Source organism: Pleuronectes platessa, chromosome 5, assembly GCF_947347685.1.
Source record: "Pleuronectes platessa chromosome 5, fPlePla1.1, whole genome shotgun sequence".
In the NCBI taxonomy this organism is placed as follows: domain Eukaryota; kingdom Metazoa; phylum Chordata; class Actinopteri; order Pleuronectiformes; family Pleuronectidae; genus Pleuronectes; species Pleuronectes platessa.
The window spans coordinates 3,881,722-3,905,330 of record NC_070630.1 but is presented as its reverse complement, the minus strand read 5'-3'; the positions used below and the strand labels follow the sequence as shown (position 1 = coordinate 3,905,330).

At 45.1% G+C, this 23,609-nt stretch overlaps 2 protein-coding genes across 2 annotated transcripts; one reads left to right on the top strand and one right to left on the bottom strand.

Moving 5' to 3' along the window:
- Window positions 1-318: 318 nt before the first annotated feature.
- On the top strand, window positions 319-4,735 carry LOC128440416 (F-box only protein 40). The gene is given in 10 exon segments (XM_053423112.1): window positions 319-391; window positions 731-750; window positions 847-900; window positions 902-1,658; window positions 1,661-1,761; window positions 1,763-1,954; window positions 1,956-2,156; window positions 2,158-2,384; window positions 2,386-2,692; window positions 4,553-4,735. Coding segments are annotated over 10 exon segments (2,115 nt in total).
- Window positions 4,736-5,490: 755 nt separating this feature from the next.
- Window positions 5,491-8,097, bottom strand: ttc36 (tetratricopeptide repeat domain 36). Its single transcript, XM_053422883.1, has 3 exons — window positions 7,887-8,097; window positions 7,485-7,673; window positions 5,491-5,811 (listed from the first exon to the last, which is right to left on the bottom strand). Exons 1-3 carry the CDS (start codon window positions 7,990-7,992, stop codon window positions 5,531-5,533), a joined length of 576 nt encoding a protein of 191 aa, XP_053278858.1. The 5' UTR covers window positions 7,993-8,097; the 3' UTR covers window positions 5,491-5,530.
- Between the last annotated feature and the right edge of the window lie 15,512 nt (window positions 8,098-23,609).

Below are 23,609 nucleotides of genomic sequence, written 5' to 3'. Positions count from 1 at the left end.
TTATTATTATTATCATTTAGTTGTATACTTATTTGTGTTGTTAACAAACTAGTTCACTGCAGTAGAATAGTCTTTACAAATGTTGTGTATACAAGGAAAAACGTGTGTGATGCTTTCGAACACACGGTAGTTAAACCGTTGAGACCTGAATTACCTGCTATTTCCAGTGGCCTCTCGCACTGGAGCCATGTCAGAGGCTGGAACTTGACCTTGCTGCTTTAATGGCCGTGTGACAATGGTCCCCCCCCCCCCCCCCCCCCCCCCCCCCCCCCCCCCCGTCCCACTGGCCTGTCTGCCCCGCTGCTGTGTCTATTTATAATGTCCAGACACGGTGCAGAGGTTATAAGAGATGTCCTGGACTGCGAGGTGGACAAGCACCGAGGAACAAAGGGTGAGACATTGATACGCTATTGTTCCTGTTGTTGATTTTAATGCACTCAAATCTGAAAGTTATTTTAATGAGTGGGACATGTTATCCTCGTTGTTCTTTGAAAATGTGTGGTTATGTTCTTAATTGAGTGATTATATGTATAATTTAATTGATATTATATTGATATCAACCCATGCACTGAGTGAACTCTGCAGGCAAAAACTGTGTGAATCTAATATTGTTTATACTTATATTGTTTAGAATGTACTTCATTGAGGAAGCTTTTCAGTATTTTTTACAGTATCTCCAAAGTATTTCAGTTTTAATCTAACCTTGTTTGTTCTGTGAAACTCTTCTCAGATCATCACAGCTGTCTGTTGGTAAACAACAATGGGTAAGTGCATTTGTTTTCAATGTGTGCCACAGTATATAACAGATTGTGTTTGTACTGATTGTCTTCTTTCTTTCCTGTGAAGGTGAGGAGCAAATCGATGCCAGTGGGGCGTCATGAACATTGTGACAGATGCTACAAGCGTCCACTGCCGAGCCCCGGAGCAAAGCTCCGTCTCCTGCATGGTCATCAAGTGTCGTAAGAGCTGCGGCGCCGTCCTGCACAAGTGCAAGCAAGAGGAGCATCAGCTCCTCTGTCCCAACGAGGCCGTCCCCTGCCTCAACGCCCACTACGGCTGCCCGTTCACCATGCTGCGCCACAGGCTGGCCGAGCACCTGGAGGTCTGTCCGGCCAGCGTGGTGTGCTGCTCCCAGGAGTGGAGCCGCTGGCCTCTCTCTGAAACCGACCTGACCTGCAGGAATCTCTCTGAAGACCTTGAACCTGAGCAGCATCTGGATGTCGCGGTGGCTCTGAGGGACCAAGAGCTGCTGTTTCGATCCATAAAAATGAAGAATGTTTTTCCCGAGCTGATGATGGAGGACCTCCAGGATGCTACATCTGGGGTCAACTGCCCTGCAGAGGAGGCAGCCTGTTCTTCAGATCAAGGCAAATCTACAGAGAGTCGCTGCACGAGGATGGAGGTGGAAGAACTCGGCCAAAAGGAGAAGGCTCTGCCAAAGAGCAGAGACGTAGAGAATATTCACAACTTTGGCTCCTGGGAGAAAATATTCACAAAGGAGATGGGAGGATGCAAGGAAACTGTCAAGAACCTCAACAGGAAGGAAGCAAAAGAGAACGAGCAGCGAGAATCCTCAAACTGTCAGGGAGAGGCGAGAAACTCACACCTGAACCGGGAGAACGCTGCTGCTGTTGCTGCTTCGAGCAGTGATGGTGCAACTGCTTCGCTCCGTGGCAGGACGGGGTCCTGGAGAGGTTAGGCCGAGAAGTCAACAAGGTAGAGTATAACATGTACCTGCGGGAGAACGGGGCGATGCTGATTAAACTTCGGACAACTTGCAGCTTGCACGCCGAGAGACAAGGATTTTGTTTACGGGAAGCTGGAGCCCATCGCGGTCCAAACCGTCCGCTCGTTCAGAGTCCCCACCAGCTTCCGAGCAAAGCGCGTCCACACAGACAAGGTGCACAAAGCCAGGCACGTGCACCAGAGTGTCGACACCGCGGATTTGGGCGTGCCGGGTCGACGAGCTTCCGAAGAGCGACGAGATTAGCGCCACGCTCCTCTGCTTCCTGGAGAAGGAGGTGAGAGGACACCTGATCTCAGAGACTAAAGGTGTAGACGGCCTCTATGTGAACGTGGGAACACAAACGTACGACTTCCGCTCGGCTCCGTTCAAAGCCGGTGCGTCCCTGGCGGACGTGGTGGCGGACAAACCTCCCCGGCCTTTACATTCACGTCGAGGCCGAATCCGTCACGAGGAGACACAACAGAAGAAACTCGGCCTTCACCCACATGTGCGGCCACTTCTTCCGCCGCGATGAATACCGCTCTCACTTCAGGAACGTGCACTCCGACATACAGGCCTCTCTCGGCGGCTGGCTTCAACAGCGCTGCCCCTTGGCATACCTCGGCTGCACTTTCGCCCAAACAAGGCCTGCAGGCCCCGCACCGAGATGTCAGCGCCTTCCTGCTCCAGCCGCTGGTGCCCTCGTCCCTCTGCGAAGGCGGGAAAACCTTGAACCCCCGGAGAGACGGTGCACGTGATCTGGATCCGCTGAGCCGGCTGCCCCCGGAGGTCCTGCAGCAGGTCGCCGGTTACCTCGACAGCTTCACTTTATCTCAGCTGTCCCAGGCCTCGCGGCTGATGAGGGAGCTGTGTGCCACGCTGCTGCAGGCCAGAGGGATGGTCTCCCTCAAGTGGGAGAAGAAGACGTATTCCCACGGGGGAAGCGCCTGGAGATGCCGAAAGAAAGCAAGTATTTTTTGTATAATGTGACACAACTCTTTTTTGTTTTGTTTTTAATACATATATTCCTCTACTTTCCTGAATGAGCGTTTCCATTCCAGCTCATTTTGCGTTTCCGATCTCAACCTTGTGCTCAAAGACAAAGCAAACACAGGCCTTAACTTCTATATTGGTTTTCCATTTAGTATCTTGCACCATTGTGTTGGCTGTCATTGGGAAATTTCAGTCATCCATACTGGGTGACAGCTGCAGCATTGTAAACACTCCCCGCACTCTCAGCAGTCCCCTCCAAACATATTACACACTAAATCACAGACATGTTGGCAACAGTGATTGGGTTCCCAGTGCGGCGGCCGCAGGAGAGTTCACCAGGTTGTTGTTGTCTTTGCTGACTTCAGAGTCAGGGACAGCAGAGCCAAGCATCTTGTGGTCGCACACATTTTGTTCGACTGAATAAAAAAATTCACCAAATAAAACAAGAACCGCCTGAAAAGGGAGAAGCGCTTACGAAAGCCACACAGAATGCATTTTATTGTTATTTTCATTATTTACCATTTATCTTTCCTAGACAGACCTGAATGGGATAATTCAAATTTAATCTGCATCTGGATCCAGAGCTGAAAAGTTACAAAATTATGAATTCTAACCAACCTGTGTGAAATGGGAGGATTTTCATTGCCTTCATTTAATCTGCAGATTTATAGAAAGACGGGAGGAATTAAAATCACACATGTTTCCTCCTCATTATTCCACTGAGCTGGACCTTGGCTCCTGTGGCTCAGACCGCTGGTCCACAGGGACGCCCGGTGGCCTTGTGGTCTGAGCCTTGTGGATGCGCCTGCAGCTGCCTCCGAGTCTGGAGATGACCTAAATCATGTCAGGTTAGAAAGTCCAAGTGATCCAGACTGACAACCTGAGCTAAGACCATGTAAGCTCATACTGCTGCTGCGTGCAGCTTCATCTGAAACGTAAAAATATCCTCGAAAGTTGCAGGATTACTTGAGGTATGAGTGTATGTCAACTCATTTTAATCGTTACTGCAGGTCATGTACCTTGAAGCCAATAAACCGAAAGAAGAAGAAGAAGAAGAAGAAGAAGAAGAAGAAGAAGAAGAAGAAGAAGAAGAAGAAGAATGAAGATTTGGATCAAGCAAATAAACAAATGCAAACATGCAGCCAACTTGGTGAAGATTGGATGAAATTAGCTGATGAGCAGTTGTGCATAAACTTAAAAATGGCTTTAGACAGACTGAAAAACGTATTTTTCATATCCACTGCAGAGTTATGACCTTAAACCTAAACTCAGGTGCATCACCAACATGAATACACTTAACTAATAGATTTATCTTTTGCTCTTTGGCTAATTCTCCACAAGTCTAGTAGATCTTTTCCGGATTGTCTGCAGATAAACAAAAGAGCAACAGATCCGACCTCTCGCATGGAGCCGATAAAAGATAAACACAGTATCACCGTGTAACTGTGTATTTTTACATTCACCATGTCGGCTCACGGGGTCGTGATCATGGGACAAAGAGCATGCTGATGAGATCAGGGAGGTGGAATGGCCCGAGGCGCCGCTGCCAGGAACCTCAGCTCCGCCATAACAAGTCAGATGTGTGATCGCTCATGGAAAGACAGGATTTAAGAGTATGTGGGCGACAGCTGGGTATTTGCTCCTCGACTTAGGACATCATTTGTATAAATTTATGACGGGATAAATATAGAAACAACACCGTGATCTGACACTCTGTGATCCAGATATTAAAAATACATCCATCCTCGTGGACAGTCAGCTGAGGTGATCGACACCCTGACAGCAGCCTCCTCCTCCTACACCTACTTCAGATCTGTGTTTTTTGTTTTTCAGGTCTGGGAGTTCAGCTCTGGGTTTTCCTCTGTGGACAGATGGAGCTTCAGCAGCGTTGCCTCCATGTCAGATCACCTGAAGACCTGCTCCTTCTACCAGAGGGAGGAACGCACCGAGCCGGTGGTGTTAGCCGGCCTGCGTGAGGTCAGAGAGAAACACGGAGAAGTGAAGCAGCAGAGATGATGCTCACGGGCCCCTGGAGCTCAGTGGGCGGGCGGCAGCACGAGAAATGCCGAGTGCAGAATCAGTCGGAACGTGATGTGTGTGCATCTAGAAAAAACTGCAAAATGGATGAAGCACCCACATGTGTGGCTGGTGTATAGAAGCAGAGGAATTCAGAGGCCTGCAGACTCATGTACACACTGTCTGGTGAAGAATTTACTGTAGCATAAGCTGCATGTTACTTTTTCATCCACATATAACTTTTCCTGCAAGAAGGATGGTAGATTTATTAAAGTTATGAGTTTTTTAAGATAATATAAAACACCAAATTGAAGTTTGACAGTTGTCCTTGTACTGTTTTATTCACCACACTGAGCAGGGACGTGTTGTTTGTTGCACTTCTCTTGATTCTAGTGGTTTAAAGACGTTTTTAAACCACATTGAATTAAGCCCAATTAAGGGCAATAGATGGTGTTGATCTGATTTTTCAACATGACAAGACTGACATCTGCTGGACAAAAGCTGAAGTGCCTCGTCCAGTGTGGCCTGAAAACAAGTGTGAGTGCTGAACGTGAAGTCACGTGCCCCATGTGTCACGTTTGATTAAATACAGCAGCTCTGTTTTGTGCTGAGACACCAACAACTTTGTGTTTAAATTAGACTCTTCGTTGATGTGTGTGTGTGTGTGTGTTGCTGGTTTAACACTTTAATAAATCTGACTCGCACGCAGCCTGATTTATTTCACAGCAGCTCAGTGGAATAAAAAAGGATGTTACTAAGTTAGAAATATTATTTTATTTAGCAAATACAAATGATCTACATTGACGCCTGCTTCCCAGCAGCCTCTGGGTTTCGGAGCTGGTTGATGACCTCTGCCAGCATCTTGTTGCACAGGGCGGCGTAGGGATTCAGAGCCACGGCCTGTTGTCGGGCAAATTCGCTCCCGAGTGCAGCGGCCTCCTCGAAGTCGGCTCTGGCTGCGTCGTCCTGACAGGCTAATCTTCTCAGGAGGCCCCTCTGCACCAGGGCCTGGCAGCCGGTCCGTCTGGCACCGCCAGCGCTCAGAGAGACGGCTTGGTCCAGGTCCTGCAGGGCGCCTGGGAGGAGAGAGGAGGACAGCTCCGTGAGGCACAAACATGCATCTGGAGAGTGGGTTCTTTCTTTAGTGTTGTTTTACAGGCTGCAACCCCCCCCCCCCCCCCCCACCACACACACACACCTCTCCTGAAGGTGGTCGACTGCAATGTTCACTCAGAGTAAAGAGGCTGAATTCACTTTATATTACTTTGCCAATAAAGAACATGTGGTAATCTGCACTAAACATACCTGTCTCAATTCATCATTTCATACAATAATATTGTCTTTTGCACACTCTGTCTACATATTCTTACACTCACAGTATATTATATTATCTATTGTATCGCCAAATACTTATATTGATACCCGTACTATATATCATATATTATATCATACTCTTTGTATATTCTTTGTATATATAAGTCTATATACACATATTTTATTTATACATGTGTACATGTTATTATTATTATTATTATATATACTGTTGCTGCTATTATTACTATATACTGCTATTATATTGGTATAATTACTATCATATATAAATATATATTATATACTATATATACTGTACTATCTTTTATATACTGTCTAACAATAACATTACCATCATATCATCAGTACTATTACCATCATCTGCCACTGCACCTTATCTACCTATTTTATCTTGTGTTTCTGTTTTTATTCTTTCTACCGCAATATTTTATATTTTATATTTTATTCTATTGTATTGTATTTTATTGTATTCAAATGTACCGGCTGCTATGACGACTTAATTTCCCCTCGTGGATGAATAAAGTAATCTATCTATCTATCTATCTATCTATCTATCTAATTATACTATTAAAACTGGTTATAATCTTAAAACACCTGATGTTTTTAATGTATCCAGAGAAGTACAACAGTCTCACATGTAGTAGCAATCTGTTTACCTGTACTACTTTCAATACATAAACACTGCCATATATACAAAATACGATTCAGCCTGTGTGCTTCATCTACACCTGCACTCAGGAGAGTTCATACCTCAGTCCCCTTATGACACCACATTTAAAGATCCCTAGATCCACATGTGTATTTACACACACACTCATAAATATCAGTCCCCGGCCAGATGTTTCCAAAATACTTGAATTAATCTCTGAGAAATCAACACAAATGTAAAATCTCGCAAAGTTAAAGAAAGGGCAGAACCTTCCAGAATAACTCACAAACACACAAATGCAAATGACAACAAAACCTCCTTGGCAGAAGTAACAAATGTCACCAGGTTACTGACGAGTGGAAAACAAACACAACTTAAAGATGGAAGCTCTGTGCAGATCTGTGATGCGTGAGAGAAGATGTTGAGAATAGATGGTGTGATTGACACAGTGATCTCCCGGGAGTGAGAGTGTAAAACCAACACAGCAACACAAAATCCAAAGAGGTTCCACAACTGAAGGAAAAACAATCATAGGGGCTGTAACATAAGAATCAGCTGGGATGGTGACATGTGTAATTCTTTATTAGACCCCTGCAAACGCCTTGTTGTTCTCTGGAAACCTTATGTCTGTAGGACACACCTCGGGGCCTTCACAGCACCAGTGCATCAGAGAGACAGGGCTCTCTAACCTGGACTCCTGCTGGGCCTCTGCTATGTCTGCACATATGGAGAGAGCTGTTGTTGACTGTGTGTGGAGTGTGTGTGTACCTGCTGTGTTGCCCTGCAGCCTCAGGGCCTGGGCCCGGTTGTTGTAGGCCGAGGCTCGCCCCGGCAGGATCTGGATCGCCTGGCCGAGCAGCCGAAGTGCATCCTGCAAATCCCCAGCCTCCGCCGCCGAGACGCCGCGCATCTCCAGCTCTTTCACTTGCTCCAGCAGCTCCGTGTCAAAGCCGCTCTCTGGCAGGGAGAGATAAACAGGTTGAAAACCACTCGCACTCCATTGACAGCTACACCGAGGCAAAGGGAAACACAGACATGTCACCCGGAACTCAGCTTGGATTAAAAATGTCGTTTTTCTGAGTCTAGAAAATGGAACGCGTCTCAAATCAAAATTCAATATGCTGTGAAATGATAAACACACAAAGCTGTGAGACGATCTGAGACGCTCACCGTCATCAACTAATTCCTCCTCCTGGTTGAGGCCAGGGACGTCTCCATAGGGGGTGTTGGGGTTGAAGATGGCCTGAAGAACAGCTCTGTCATGTGCTGAGGCCATTTCACCAGCATCTGTGAGGAGAGCAGAGAAAAGAACAAACTCAAAACACTTGAATCACAGCCGGGTGGAAAAATTCTTCCTCCGTTCCCAGCAGCCAATCAAACTGGGGGGCGTAGGCAGTGGTGGACTTTGCAACATCTGTGTTTTGTTAAGTTGAGAACTTCAGGCCGGGGGATGAGTGCACGCTGCTCTGCTGCTGTTAGAGCTGCTCAGTGCACATGGGATTCTTCTACCTGATGATTTCTGCTCGGTGCCAAGTGATAAAAGGTTTTTATTACGCTGCTCAAACCTCAGGAGATTCATATGACACTAAAGAAATACAGTGTGGGAAGAAGTATTAACTTTTGAAGAAGTAAAGTTTCCGCAATACAAAATTTACTTTAAAATACTTTATTGCAAGTAAAGGCCTATATTCAAAATAGGAAGTTAAAGTACAAAGGCATCAACACAAACGTGTACTTTAAGTATCACATTTTAAAGTACATGTTGTATTATTTACTCAACTGACATACACGCAGTGGAATGGAAACAGTGTGTTGTGTGATTTCTTATTTGTTATTTATTTTTGTGTAATTTGATGTGTAATTTAGGTATAATCCTATATCATTATTATTATTATTCGTAATTTTATTAAGGAATTACTGTTCTTGTTAGATGTGCTGTTTTTATATACATATATATATTATGGATTTCATTATTATAAATGCCTTATAAAAGTGAAGGAAAAGCAGCAGTGGAATTTTAACGGTACCTGTCTCGGTGGAACTGTGTCCAACGCCTCTTTATCTGTCCCTGTCTGCTGCAATTCCCCATCTGGCCACCAGATGTCCTCAGACCCTCATCCCATTGACGCACCTGACTCACCTGTCTCTCATTGTCCAATCATCTCACTGTTTATTCACAGCAGCCATCTTCCCCACCTCTCTTTGGTTTGTTTGTTGAATCACTGAAGTCCAACATGGTGTGAATTGTGTTTCCTCATCCTGCCTCTGCCTGTGAGCTTCAGTTCACACCTCCTGCTCCTGTTATACTGTGAAGTAGTTTAATCCTACTGATGTATCACATACTTTTTACCATATGCAGTATTTTCTGTGTAACAGAACCCACACTGGTGTTTTCTAATATTGAGTAAATAGATTCATTCTCAGGACATTCTGGGAGTAAACAAACTTTATTTAGTGGTGATACATGACATCAATGTATCAAATGTCAATCACAAAGTTTTCTTGTTTATAGAATCAATAACTGAATAAAATCAAACTAAGTAGAAACATTAACATCTGACAGTGAAATGAGATTTACTGACAATTTAAGAAACCTCCACATGTTGACTGGTGCATGACCCATTCACTAACATGGAGGCGGCAGGGGGTTTGACCTATCCTGCACTCAGCCACCAGGGGGTGATCCTGATGTTTTGGCTTCACTTTTTGGCAGCTGGCATGGTGTCCATCTTTCTAAACATCCTATGCTCTGGTGTTTTGCTTGTGTTATTGAAATACATGTAAGCCTTTAACAGTAGTTATATAAATATACATTTAAAAGTTGGCTAAACATTTCACCTCTTCAGATAAACCTATAAAACAAGTGTTCAGAGACAGTGTTTTTTAACAGAATTGGATAGAGATATTCTTTTGTATTGTACAGTGAACTTTTCTCTCTTTGCTTCCTCTGTGGGAGATAGTTGGATTCGCCTTCATCTCTCGAGGCCTGAAAAAATTATTCAAATCAAACCATTTGAGGAGGGAAATCAAAATCCCTCTCTGGACACACTGCTCACGTCTCACGCTGCGATGAGGGACGGCACTGGGATTGAACGCAAACCTCAAACCAGTTTGGTAACACAGCGTGGTGGGGGAACCGTGGTGTTTCACTTCCACAGACGGGAAGTTTCTGTGGTGTAAACGACCGTGGACACAGTTACTCTAGAGAGCAAACAGGGTTCTGTTATGTTGGTTTTTTAACAAGAGAAAAAATCTCTTCATTGAGTCTCTAGATTCACGCTTGTACGTGTTTTCTTTTTTTAAGCCAATTATTTATGATTTATCATATTTTGTTAATCCAGACCTGCTGTTGTTTAAAGTTTGTTGCATTAATTGGGAACAAATCATGGTTTTTTAAATAAGTATGTACACAGGATTTGTTTGGTAGAGCTGGAACAAACATTAGTGATTGTGTTGTCTCTGTGGAGTTTGTTTGTCTCCCCCATGTTTGCATTGTTGTTCTCTGTGTAACTCATCTTCCTCCTATAATCCAAAAGCCTGCAGATTGGGATTAGGTTAATTTTAATCACTGTATGTTTGACCCACCTGGCTTTATGTCCAGATTGTACCTCGCCCAATGTCAGCTGGGTTTGTGCTCCAGTTCCCCCCACAACCCTCAAAGAATACATAGCACAGGTAATTCAAAGACAAGGGATGGCTGTGGAGGTAGAGCGGGTTAGCCACTAACCAGAAGGTCTAATGTTTAATCCCTTTCTCCCCCATTTTCCTCCATTCTGCATGCCTGACTGATGTGCATGATAAAGCACTGCACACAGACGCACTGTATGAATGTGTGTGTGAAGGGGTGAAAGGCAAAACAGTCATCAACACTAGAAAAGTGCAGCATAAATACAGAGCACTTACAATAAAGGACGAATGGATGGATGTTTCTGTAGATTTGAATTTTATCATGTGTAACATCCCAGAATAATAAGAAGGGGGAATCTATTCATCCACCAAATGGTTGAGTTACAGTGTTGAGATGAAGAGCGCTGTCTCTTCGGGGGTCTCCACAGCGAGAGGTGCTGCTGCTCCTATCAAACGGGAGATAACAGACGAGGGGAACAACAGATATCACCGTGATGGGAACCTGATAGCGGCGCACACAGTGAGGGACTTGAATACAGAGTGGGTTTGATTCGGGAAAACGTGGAAACACTGTGGTTTCGCTGTCGCAGCTCTCGCTGCTATGAAAAGAAACTGTAAGAGGCACAGAAATGAAAATGGTTCCAGTTTCACACGGTTTTTATTTTTTGTCCTCCCCCAGTTGTTTCCAATTATTGGCAGCGATGATCTGGAACAGGAGGGAGCTCGTGGTGGGGCAGGGTTTGGGAAAAGGAACCAGGCCAGTGTGATGCTGAAAGGGTCGTTGTTGTTGTTATAAACTGGGATTTCTGGTCTGGTTTGTAGGATTTAAAAATGGAGGTTCATGGTATTATCCTTGTCTGCTTAGCTGGTTTGTCTTCACCATTTCATGTTGTAGGATTTGGGTTGTTTTGGATGTTTTGTACTGATTCCCTTGGGAACTGTGACACTGAATAGAGACGATTCTTCCATCAAGGCCCATCAGTCCTCTCAAGCTGCACCTACTTGCACAATACTCCTAGATATCAGTCCCTAAATATGCCTTTTTTAAACCAAGATCAAAGATCTGTTGAAAAATGTGCCTATCTCTCAGCGTTAAAAATAATTCCTGTGCACCAAAATGTAAAATTCCCTGTTCCATATATCACATCCTTCCACCAATTTTTGTTCAAATCCGTTTCCTTATTTTTGTGTAATCCTGCAAACAAACAGAGGTGAAAACATAACCTCCTTGGTGGAGTTAATGGTTCATGGATCTCATCTAGAGGAGCTTTTATTTCTCTGCCACTAGAAACAAATCTAAAAACAAAATGTAGCTGAGATGATGTGGACTCATATGGTATTCTGGTATTATCCCAGTCCTTTACAGATGTTTTCATTCAGTTCATATTTAGTTCAAGTTCCTGGTTTTGTATTTTCATTCGACATCCTGTAAGTTTAAAGTTATAAGGTCTCTCAGCAATTAGAAAAAATGAAGGAATGCAGGTATCAATTAGACACTTAACACCTGCTCTGCTTTAAATAGTGGCCGCTGACAGAGATCTTACTGAGTGTTGGCGTGACGCCATCATGTGCTGGTAATGCAGACACTTTCCCCAAAGAGAGGTAAAAGATTTATTCAGCGTAAGATGTGAGGCAAAGGGGGAAAGTCTTTTGAAGCGTGAGTCAGGCAGCGGTCCGTCTGAAGTCAGAGATCCCTCTGTGATAAAAGCTGCCGAGCGCACAGAGGTGTGCAGAGCGACTGGAGATTTCACAATGAAGCAAACTGATCAGAAGGAAGTCAAAGAAGTCTCCCCCCAATAAAACGGCTAATGAGGTGGCAGTGTCACACTGTAAAAGATGTATCTGAAAGATATGAGTAACAGGGAAATGGAAATGTATAAATATATTTATATAATGTATTTTTAATGAGCTGCCGGAGATCCCAGAGCTGGAGGTGACGTCTTTAAAGTGTTTGTTCACTCACAATATTGGAAAAAATGCAGAAATATAACAATAAAGCAGTTATTATATTCACTAGTTAGGTTATTTGTTTATTTTGGGGTTTAACTCTCTTTAAATTGACCTGGAGCCAGTGCAATGCACATTCTGAAACTTCTTCTTCGATGGCGAGCAGTCTTCCATTTCCCTTTTTCCATTTCTGAATTTCCTTCAATATTCATCATGCAAGTTGGATAAAGGTTTTGGAGTCATCCTGGTGCTGTGGTGAATTTCATCAACGCAACAGCACAAGCAAACGTTAACAGCTTTTAAACATCGGCTGTAGACCAGAGGACAATAAAATACTTTATGCACAGACTCACGTTTGAGAAAATACTGTTTTCAAATTGAGCAGCCTGATTATTACAACTGCAAATCCGCTAATGAACCAAATGAATCATTTCAGCACGTTATTCCCTTTGTAATCAACACCCACCTCTTCCATCGTGTGCTCGATTGTGAAATTGTGAACATTTAAAAATAGCTGAATAAGTTCCCAGCTGTGGTGAAACAATTTCCCCCATTCCAATTTAAGTGTTTAAAAAAAAAAATGCTCGGCTTGTTTCTCAGTTCACGTGAAGCCGACACTCGAGACTAATTTTGGAAGGAAATTATGAGCCGTAGCAACACCTGCTGCAGGTCTTAAGCATCTCACCCCCCCCCCCCCCCCCCCCCCGCACTGCTGCAGCTCTCGATCCTGTGGCCGTCCTGACACTTCATTTAGCCGTGAGAAGCTGAATCTGATCTGGAGAAAACCGCACTGTCTCAGGTTTTAATTGCCTTTTTCCCCAAAACCCCTCGCAGTAATTTATTTGCCTGAACGATAAAAAAAAAAAAAAAAAGGCCAAGAGGATTTAAAAAAAAAAAAAAAAAAAAGCTTCTTGATTGCACGGGCCAAAGAGAAGTTTGCTCTCTTGCCACTTGAGAGAGCTCGTGCTGCTTTTATTTCCGCCTCACAGGCCCTCTGCTCCCCCCCCCCCCCCCAGTCAGACGGTTTGATCCTGCTCAACTCCCATTTTCCACAGGGTAATAAGAGTTAAAGAGTGAGGGCTAGGCTATCATGTTCACGGTCACTCGAAAAGCCCGCCGACTTTTCCGCCAGAGCACAGTGTGTCCCCCGCGGCTTCCCCTACGGTGCAAAAAAGTGGAGAGGCAATTGTGTGAGGATTATCAGTCTCCCATTACCGCAAATGTCACCGCATCAGCACCACTCAACCTGATTATGTCAACGGGGAGACACACTGGCCTGGTGTTTACCCGACACCGGGATACCGAGAGCTGCGGAGAAAGATGGCTGCTGTGGGCTGGGAGGGAAATAAAGAGATAATCAAAAAACCACTGACCCTCAGTGGTGTAGAAAAAACCCCTAATAACAACACAAAGCAATGAACACACCCCTTTGAATTTCCTCTGAGCAATTATAAAGACAATAGACAGATTAAATCTGACTGCAGCAGCGGAATATAAATAATGGAACAGTGTTAACTGAAGTGCAAATATTGAATGAGACAGCTGTATTACTTTTAGCTGTTTAGCGGGGGGCGGGGTGGGGGGGGGTGGGGGGGAGTGAACGTTTCTCCACATAAAAGCTCCTCGTGGACTTTTGTCAACGCACCAGAGATGATTTCAAAGTTCCCCCTGCAGAACAAAAACGAGCAGAGGAACAGAAATGAATGAAATGTTAAAAAATTGAACGTGATTATATTTTTGTGAGAAACAGCCTCGGATGTGGTGGTGGGGGGGGGGGTAATAAACCCTGCGAGGCTTCAGCTCCGCTCCACTACTGTCTGTGAATCTGACATCAAAGCTTGAGCTCCTAATCCCTCCGCCCCACCGAGGTAAACACGGGCCCGCGTGTCGATACCTGGTCCGCCGCGATGACAAAGGACCGTGGCGTGCTGTGCGCGGGCGTCCTGAGCTGGATTAAAACAAAAGTAATCCGCTCTGTGGAGAGGGGGAGTAACTGCAGAGGTTCCAGAGGTTAAGCAAAGAAACAATCTGCTCTCTTTTATGGGATGAAATCTTCAGCGACCGGCTTCCCCCTCCTAGGATGAATATACACTACTTCCTGTCGGCCTCGCCCATAGACTAGTACCAGTTCATCCTGGTTTGCCGCCCCATACTTCCATTGGTGGAGAGCACGCAGGCGTATGATGCTCACTGCAAGGTCACGTCCACTTCCTCCAGTTGTGCCTGTAAGCATGTACTGAATATTAATGTTGTGACATTTCATGCATTTGTAAACCTGATTTACGGCGGGAATGTGGAAATGGCTTTGTTTGGCTTGTTGGTTAAGGCGAAGACTGAATGTGGCGAAGCCGTCAGGCGCCACGAGTGTCTCCCATGTGGTCGGATAAATCAACACAGATCTCAGTGCAGTTCTCTGGACGAGTAGATGCTCTGCGTGTGACTGTTGTTTCATTACAGAAGCACAAATAATGCGATTGTGTGTTTATATTTTTTGACAATATGACGGATCCCTGGTGGGTTCGAGATCCACAATCTCCCATCCCCACCAGAATAACCGTTTTTCCGATGTGTCCTCTTGTTGCCCAGTAAAAGAAAATGAATGGGAGTCAAATCCCAGCTCTCTACAGTTGGTATAATCCTTAAAAAAATATCTGTCAGGTTCTTTTGACAAATGGATGAGGCGAGTCTCACACTTCCTGATCGGCCCCCGTCCGAGATTTATTGGCTCGCTGTCGTGAATTAACGGTTCAGTTTATCGCTGCTGGAGAAGCTGGGATGCATCGATATGGACGGATGTTCACAGAGTCGTTACCGTGTTTTTTTTTTACATGATGATATTAATACTCGGGCGCCTGAATTAGATTTCAGGATTGTATAACATCCTGGTTTATGATACCTGACGTAATACCTTCTTGAACCATCCCTACACCCCCGCCCCCCCACCCCCCCCTCGGGCTGAACTGCATGAAATCTGGCCCAGATGGATTTCCTATACGAGTCTCATGTTCGACTCCGACAACAGGAGCTCTGTGTTCAAGCTTCACCTGCTTCTGTCTCGTCGTTTGCGCTCGTTTCTTAACAATCGAGAACGATTCGATATCAGATGCATTTTCTCCACTCAGGTAATGAAACGAGCGTAAAAACCAAGATGATACAGTGTGTGTGTGTGTGTGTGTGTGTGTGTGTGTGTGTGTCTGCCTCTGAGAATAACACAACAAACCTGACAAACCACCCCCCCCCCCCCCCCCACATCATTCCCTCACTCTTCCACACTAACCAGCCATGAGTAATGCGATGATTGGATCAACCGAGGTGCTGAGGAGACACAAACTTAATGGAACCCAAATGTCATTTTTAGGGATTTGGTTTTCTCTGGACATGCAGGGGGGGGGCGTACACCGTTACTGTACAATTAAAAGGTGCAATCAAATAACTTGAGTTGGAGAGACCAACACCAAGTGGAAGCTGCTGTCGATTCAAAATTACTATCACTGACAAATTATGTTCACATTCCTTATAGCTATATATGTGCGCGTTTGTCTAATATAAATGGTTTGAAGGAATATCATCTGTCACTTTTTTATAAATCTCTTTTAAGCTCAATGCCTCCTGTCCACTCACTTCGCTCACATCTCCTGAAATAACCCTAACCCTTATGGATATGGTTTAAATGAAGCAGTACCTCCGGAAATCCAAGGGGGGCAGTGTAACCAATAGTTCAAGCGACACGATCATATCGGACACAAGGAAGAAATTTCACTAAAAGTAAAACTTTTTAACTAACTGCCATTTGCAATGCCACTTTCTTAAGAGATGCACAACCTCTTCCCACAGTCACACTTGTTTTATGTCACAAAATCTCGACTCCGTGTGGCCCTCTAGTGGATGTACTGGTTAACAACCTTGTCTACGGTGGCCAAGAGAGCTCAAAGCATCGAACCACAGCCAGGTTCTTCACTTTCTTGGGTCCCCTGGTAAAGATGCGTTGAGCTCTCGGCCAACGTACACGTCAGCCTAAAGGATGCATGGACGTATGTGTTGGTAGCTGCTCCTGTTACTTTGTTGGTGAAGGCAGCATGACTCCGTTGCAGCTCTAGACTCCAGTCCCTGTATCCACTCTGAGAAGTTTGGTTTACATAATTTTTCCCACTCACATTATTCTACACAAAATGAACAACTTAGTCTTTCGCTCTAAGTGCATAAGCTGTGGGAAAATGCAATTTTGCACAGATCGTTAAAAAACCAAAAGCTTGTGAAGTGTTCATTTTAAGTTCCAGGCAAACAGCAGCTGTTTGTCAAAGAAAAGACAAACGGCTGAGTCACAAGGACGCCTCGTCAACACGATTGTGCAAACTCCTATAGTTCTGACTGCTTTTCTTTTGGTGCAACAATGCAGCACCTGCACACACTTCACAGTGCTGCAGCCCCTGCTGCTGCATGAGGAGGGACTGCAATGCTGAGGCATGACATTCAGCTCAAACTAACACCGACACCTTCTGATGAAGCCAAAATAGCTCAGAGGCAACTCAATAAAAGAGCCTCTAAAGTCGTCCCCGGGGGGAAAGCGATGTGCCACCGTTTGTTCCAAAAGTCTCTGCTCTGCTCAAATCATTGAGAAAAGACAATACCTGCAGAGCGCTGGGCTTTGAGCCTGTGAGCTGCACTGAGGAGAGCTGAGCTGCTTCTCTCTTTGCACTGTTTGAGTTGTTGGAATCGATCTGTGATGATGCACCTGGGTGTGGAACCTGCAGGGGGATCATACAGTATATATCATATTAAGAAGCAGCGTCTCGCGGAGGATTCTCATTACAATTTGTCGGTGATTGATGAACAAATAACGCACACGCTCCCGCTCACTCTCTAATTTGCCTCGCACAGATGCTTTATCTTTATTCCTCCGCCGTGCTGTAATGTTGTCAATATATTCTTATGTTGGATGATAATGTTTTTTTGTGGTTTGTATTGAGCAGTAAAATACCGGCCGCATTCCGATTTACGAGGCAACTGCAGTTTTGCTGTTGCATTCCTGTATCTCTGTATGAAGCAGGTGTTATTCTCTTCCCACCTCAGTGACACACGTGCATAGAGCCAGTTAGCTACTGCTCATCTGACAGCTCTGTCTGGGTTTACGCTCTAAGCACGAGGTAGACTCTCCCACTGTGCTCCCAGGACGAGCTGACGTTCTGGAGGGTTCTGAGGAATCTCTTTGTCAGAACGAGTAACATTTGCAGCTGCAGAAATTTAACGCAAACACTGTTAAACGCTTAAAAGCTCTATTAAATATTCTGCCCGTTCCCCGGGTTTTGTTTGGATTATAATTGCATCTTCTACCGGACAGATGGCATCAATAATCAGATGTACAGTTAAACACAAGCCATATCTACAGCGTGTGACATCACACCTGCACCATCTGCAAAAAAGAAAGGAAAATCTCAAATGCAATTTCCTCCCTGGAAAGCACACATCCACCTACCGTCACATTTCTCATGCATTTTTTAGAGTCAACTGTTCTCATGCCAGGATGCACACGAGAAGTCCTATCTGCTCTTTGTGAGAAACCATCTGCATGTCTTTAAAATCCTCTATTAGAAAGTTAAATGAGCACATGAATATCCCCGGAGATCGTTTACCTGCATTGGATAGAAAATAGGTTTTCCTTTATGGTGGAGCACACATTACAGTGCAGCCCCAAAGTAGAATGGATAGCCGTGGTCCAAAGCTTATTTAACACTTGATGTCATGCGGCTACATCATTTGTGCAGGCGGGATAACTCATTTGGAAAATGAAAAAGTCCCTCGGAGTGATGTGCGAGATCTAATCGGCCGCAATATTGTACGGTTTGCAGATTACTTCATGTCGGCTGTTCAGCGGCTGCAGAACCGGTCGGTTAATGTGTCGGCCTGGATCGTGTGAGGGACCGAGTGCGGTTGTTTAAGAGTCTGAGGGTTTTGTTTTGCATAAAGAAAACGTTTCATTACATTGGAGGATATCATTCATCTTATTTGTGGAAGTGTCAAAATACAGGAGGAGGTGGGAGCCGTGAGAGCAGAAGCTATTCACACGGGATATGAGGCAGAGCCCCGACGAGCCTGTTTGTTGATGCAGTTATGCATATTGACCAAAGGATGGAGCCCAAAGACAGGTCACTTCAAGGGATCCAGTCTGTGAGCTTCATGCACGGGAGGCTGAATAAAACATGGTGCTTCTCTCTTCTGCCGTCAGCTACACAACAACATCAAGACTTCACTTCGCCGCTGTCTCGCGAACGTTGCATTTGAATTATTTTTTTAAAAATATTCAACTATGTCAAGGGCTTATTACTCAGAGCAAGGTCTGAGTAATGTTGTGATAATTCAGAGCTCTGAGGCGCTTTTCCATTAATATAGGTCAACAAGGTATTATTAGAAACAACAGGGAAGAAACATTTACCGCAAATTTACTGGTTTTCGTTCTTTGGTGACTCGTCTCGTTTGTGTCTGGAGGCGCGGCAGCGTTTTGCATCTGGCTCAGATCTCTGTGGAGCCGGCCGCCCACTCACGGCTCCCATGTAAATACAGTCTGTTTGTTATGAGCTGCAGTTCCAGTTGGAGGCACTGACCTCAGTGCAGCTCTAATCCACAGAGCGGCTTCCACCTCCCACACCAGTAATCTAACTGGGCCGAGCGGCTCACAGACAGAACCCCAGCGAGACAAAGACACGGATCTCATGAACTTGGCTGATGGTTTTGGTTTAACTGTGATGTCACTACTGATCTATACGTACAGAGCAGGGGGCCAGCAGTGTGGTCAGTCCCCAGCGAGTCGTTTGTCCTGCTTAATCTAATTTTCTCTGACAAATGTCCTCACAAAAGACTCTTTGCTGAATTGGCCCTTTAAGTTTTTCCTGACCTTGTGGTTGTGTGAAGCTAATTGTTCGATCTGGACGACAAAGCAGCAACTATTTATCTTTTGCTCGGCGGCAAAGCCTCAAAGTAAAGTCATGTTTAATAGAATATCACCGGAGCACAAGGATAAACTGTCTCTTAATTGCAATCAAGCCGCACTATGTTTCACACACTCATAGATCTCAGTCCTTTAAATAATCATCAAGGTCCATTAATTGTTCCGTGGGAAATGGATGAAAACATCAAAAATCACCTTTTCATGCCAAGTTATAGAAAGTGATCCAGATCCACAGCACAGTTTAATGGGTTCTCTCCTGACAGATGTAGTTATGATGTGTTCCTGATGATATAGAGAAAGTAGGAAGGTATCATATGAAAAGAGGATTGTGTGATTCGAGCCTCTTCCTGTGGAGATCACCCTTCACTCAGAAAACAGACAAGAGAAGATGGCGGCCGGTCGTGCGAGGCGTGTTCTTCTCTCGGAGTCGATTGCTCTGCTGTGGTGGACGGTTGGATATCCTGTCTCCTGCCAGTCCTCAACGGTGGTTTGCTTTTTTAAACCATAACCACACATTTTCCGCCTCCCTCAACCGAGTCGTTCTGCCTAACCATAATTTGTCTTTGGCCTCCACCACGATCCTTTTTCCCGACATTAACCGAGTAATGTGGCGTCTTTGTTCTGCTGAACGCGACGCCGGATCGGCAGAATGCTCACGAGGCATTTTTTAAGTGCAAAAGTATTTAGTTTATTTGATCAAGTACGTATTTATTATATATTCTCTAATCTGGTCCACGTGATGATGAGACTCGAAGATGCTCCCGTGGCCTTTTGAGACTCATCGCACCTGGAGAGACGATTTGAAGAAAGTAAAATATTCACTTTCCGATCTGCTTCTGAATTCAAACCAGAGTCCGTCCACTCACAGGTCTGCGTTTGAAGGTCAGATGATATCAGCCATCTGCTTCACAGTTGTCCTGTGAGCTCTGTCTGTGGATAAAGAGGAAAAGAAAATATCACGGAGAGAGAGAAATACTGAAAATCAGTGGAGCCTCGACTCGTGCACTTGTTGATGATGAGAAATCTCTGTTTCTCACCCAGCACAGACATTTCTGATTTGAATTTGCTTCACTGTTTATGCATCAAGCAATCACACTGTATGTTATGACTAAATGTAGAGCAGATGGTTCCTCCTAGTAACAGAAATGAATCTGACAACATATCTATATAATATAAAGAGATATAATGGAGAGAATCATGAGATTTCAGATTTTCACGATGCATTTTCTTCAAGTCATTGTCTTTTTATTTTTCAATCTATAATTACAGCCAGTGTTTGTGCAGCAGACCTGATTCAAATTCAGTTTCCAGCATTGGAAATCCATCATGACACACTCACGCTCTTTTCTCTACTTCCAAGAATTAATGTAGATTATTTTTCGAGGACTGCGGGGGAACTATTACTCTCCTGGTGAAGTTACATCACCGGCACCAGTGAGAACAACCACCAGACATTTCATGGAGACGGGTGACGTGTCTCCTCTTCCCTCAACTTTCCAGAGGTGAAGCCAAAATAATGCCGATGACGTCGTCTGGAGGCAAAGTCTGCGTATAGTAGCGCTCGGGGGGGGGGACGACTCCACTCATACATGGGCTTGACCAATCACAAGTCAGTCTCAGCTGTCAATCATGATAATTCACCTCATTTTATAACGTCAAATAACTGATTAAAACCAAACCTTTTGGAAAAAATTGATCGACTGAACAAACATCAGTGAAGGAAACCAGCTGTGGCTCAGGGGCATAAGTGGTCATCCTCTGACCAAGAGGTCGGCGGTTTGATCCCTGTCCCTGCCGAAGTGTCCTTGGGCAAAGTAAAGTGCGCTGAATGGTCATCGAGACTGGGAAAGTGCTGAGTATTTTGACTTTCTTTTAAAGTTTGGCCTGTGTCCCATCTGCTAACATGGAGGAGTCTGGGCTTATGAGCTGTGCTGCAGACGGCCACCAGGGGGAGATGGAGACACTTGAGGAGGAGGAGGAGGATCATGCTGGAGGGAGCCATCTTCATGCACAGTCTGTGACGTCCACACGTGTTTGTCTGGATGCACATATCATGAGACACTAGCATCACACACAGCCCCAGAGTGCACAAAGTTAAAAATAGCCAATGAGACAACGGGGCTGCCACCGCGGCCAAACAACCACAGTGTGTCACACGGCCCGCTCCGACAGCGTCGCACACACAGCAGCGTGAATCATGTGCAGGTACACACAATAAACTAACACAATCACCACAGAGGAGGTAAAGAATGCAAATGTCACGACTTGCACGACAACACGGAAATGATGTCGCCGTCGCTTAATTGGTTTCTGATCCAGGGAGAACGTGAAGGAGGTGGAGTCTGTCATCACTGCACAGTCTGAAGTGGTGAAGGGCGAGCGGGGGGGGGGGGGGTATTCATGATGCCACCGCCGCTCCACGTTGTGTAGTGTGATCCAGTAGGTTACTGTGGCTGGAGGCAGGGTGAATTAGGGCACTGTGTGACAGGGTGAAGAGCAACGCTGCAGCACTGAGTCATCGCAGCATCCAGAGGAAACAAGATTCCATTTATAAATAGGCCTTCATTTGGATTCAAGTCTCGTGTGGTTTGAAGCCCTGTGATTGGCTGCGTGCACAGTTTTCAGAGACGGAGAACGTTGTCCGCACGGTTCTGGACTTTCTCTGGAGTTTGATTTTCACACGTGATCCACGGAGCAGGAGACTCGTCACAACAAGACAGGAACCTCTGGAGCGTCCAGGTGGTGCAGGACGAGGTATCAATAAAGTTTGATGTTGTTCACAGCACATCTTCATACGTCTTCATATTTTCTACGTGTATCGCTAAACTTATTCATCCTGAGATATTTGTATTCTATTAGTTTTTGACATCCGACACGTGATAGAACTTCATAAACACAACCACACGCTCTCGGGTGAATGTCCGACTGAGCGCTTGTGATGAGGCAGCAGGAGAACCTCAGGAGTTCTCATTAGGGGGACTGGCTGGAGAAGCTCCAGAGAAGTGGTGCAGCCTCTCACTGCGACATTTGATTTTGACTTGTGGTTATTTTAGTTTTCCTCGATTACAGAAGTTCAGGGTAAGAGAGCCAAACTCTGGTCAATAATCCAGACTCTGATGCACCTATGGACACGTGTGTTTGATTCCCTGTTGAAGTTCTAGTGAATCAACCATTGGAGGCTTCAGAGGAATCCCTTCACTCACGGGTCATCCCTGCATGTCGCCTACGTCAGTGGCCAGATGAGCTCATTTCTGCCCCTCCTGCCTCTGAGTGACAGGTTTCAAAGCGGGGGGGGGGGGGGGGGGGGGACACACCGGAACTAATTTATCCTCCTCTTAAGGGAGAATCTCATCTCTCGTCCGTCTGCTGACACCGATTGGTACATATTGCGTAGATGGCAAATTATAGACTCATATACGTCTCATCGGCTGACCGCTGTGAGAAATATGGAGTGTTGTGCTCCACACGTATTGAATCCGTCTCCTCAGTTGCGGCAATCATTCCAGTGTGAGGAAAAATCCAGTGTGAAAGTGATAGTTTGAATAAAGTATGAGGGAGTGAGCTCCTTCTCCGTGCGACCGGGCTGATGGCAACACAGGTAAGCACATGAATAAATGGATGTCACTTTAATAAATGTATCAGACTGTGAAATCAATTATAATTGATCCCCCCACTTATGAAAGTTGGCAGGGACATTCATTAAGCCTCAGAGGGTTTGGGGGTTTGATTAAACGGGCCGAGTGGCGGGGGGGGGGGGGGGGGGTGTCTGGTTGTTCTCGTGTCAAAACAACACTTAGTTTTGTAAAGTGCTTTAACGGTGTGTGTCGGGTGGCGTTTATCTGCCAGTTGTGTCTTGTCAGTTTTGTCGACAGGTGTGTGTTTGTCTCCTCCACGCAGGCCATAAAGACTCTGAGGTGCTGCAACATGCTTCAGCTAATTATGAGGAAAAACACACGGATGAGAATTAATTGCTTATTAAAGATGTCTCCTCAGTGCTCACAGATTGTACATGTGTAGTTTGTTATTTTAAAAGACGGAGCCTCTTGATGCTTGTTCACACGCCAACGCCTGAAGCTGTTTTTTTTGACACTACGTCGTATTAATATAATTTTCCGCTTGTCTATCGTGACTTGATCCTGCCACATTTAGACATGTGACTCAGCAGCCTTCAGACAGCTCAGCCAATCAGAGGGCCCCCACATGATAAAACACAGAAAACCAGCCAGGACGGCACCGGCAAGTTCTGGACGAGTGAATTATTCTGTCGTTATTTATTTGAAATGATGTTCGACTCCGGACTGGAATCGAATGTGTTTTCTCCGCTTTAAACTTTTGAAAAGAAATTGCGACCGTGAGCAATGACTCGGCTTTTAGTG

Coding starts and splice junctions, on each gene's coding strand:
- ttc36 (XM_053422883.1), bottom strand. CDS start 7,992: ATGGCCTCAGCACATGACAGAGCTGTTCTTCAGGCCATCTTCAACCCC. Junction 7,674..7,886: donor GGAGGAATTAGTTGATGACG/GTGAGCGTCTCA, acceptor TCTCCCTGCCAG/AGAGCGGCTTTGACACGGAG. Junction 5,812..7,484: donor GCTGCAGGGCAACACAGCAG/GTACACACACAC, acceptor CTCTCCTCCCAG/GCGCCCTGCAGGACCTGGAC.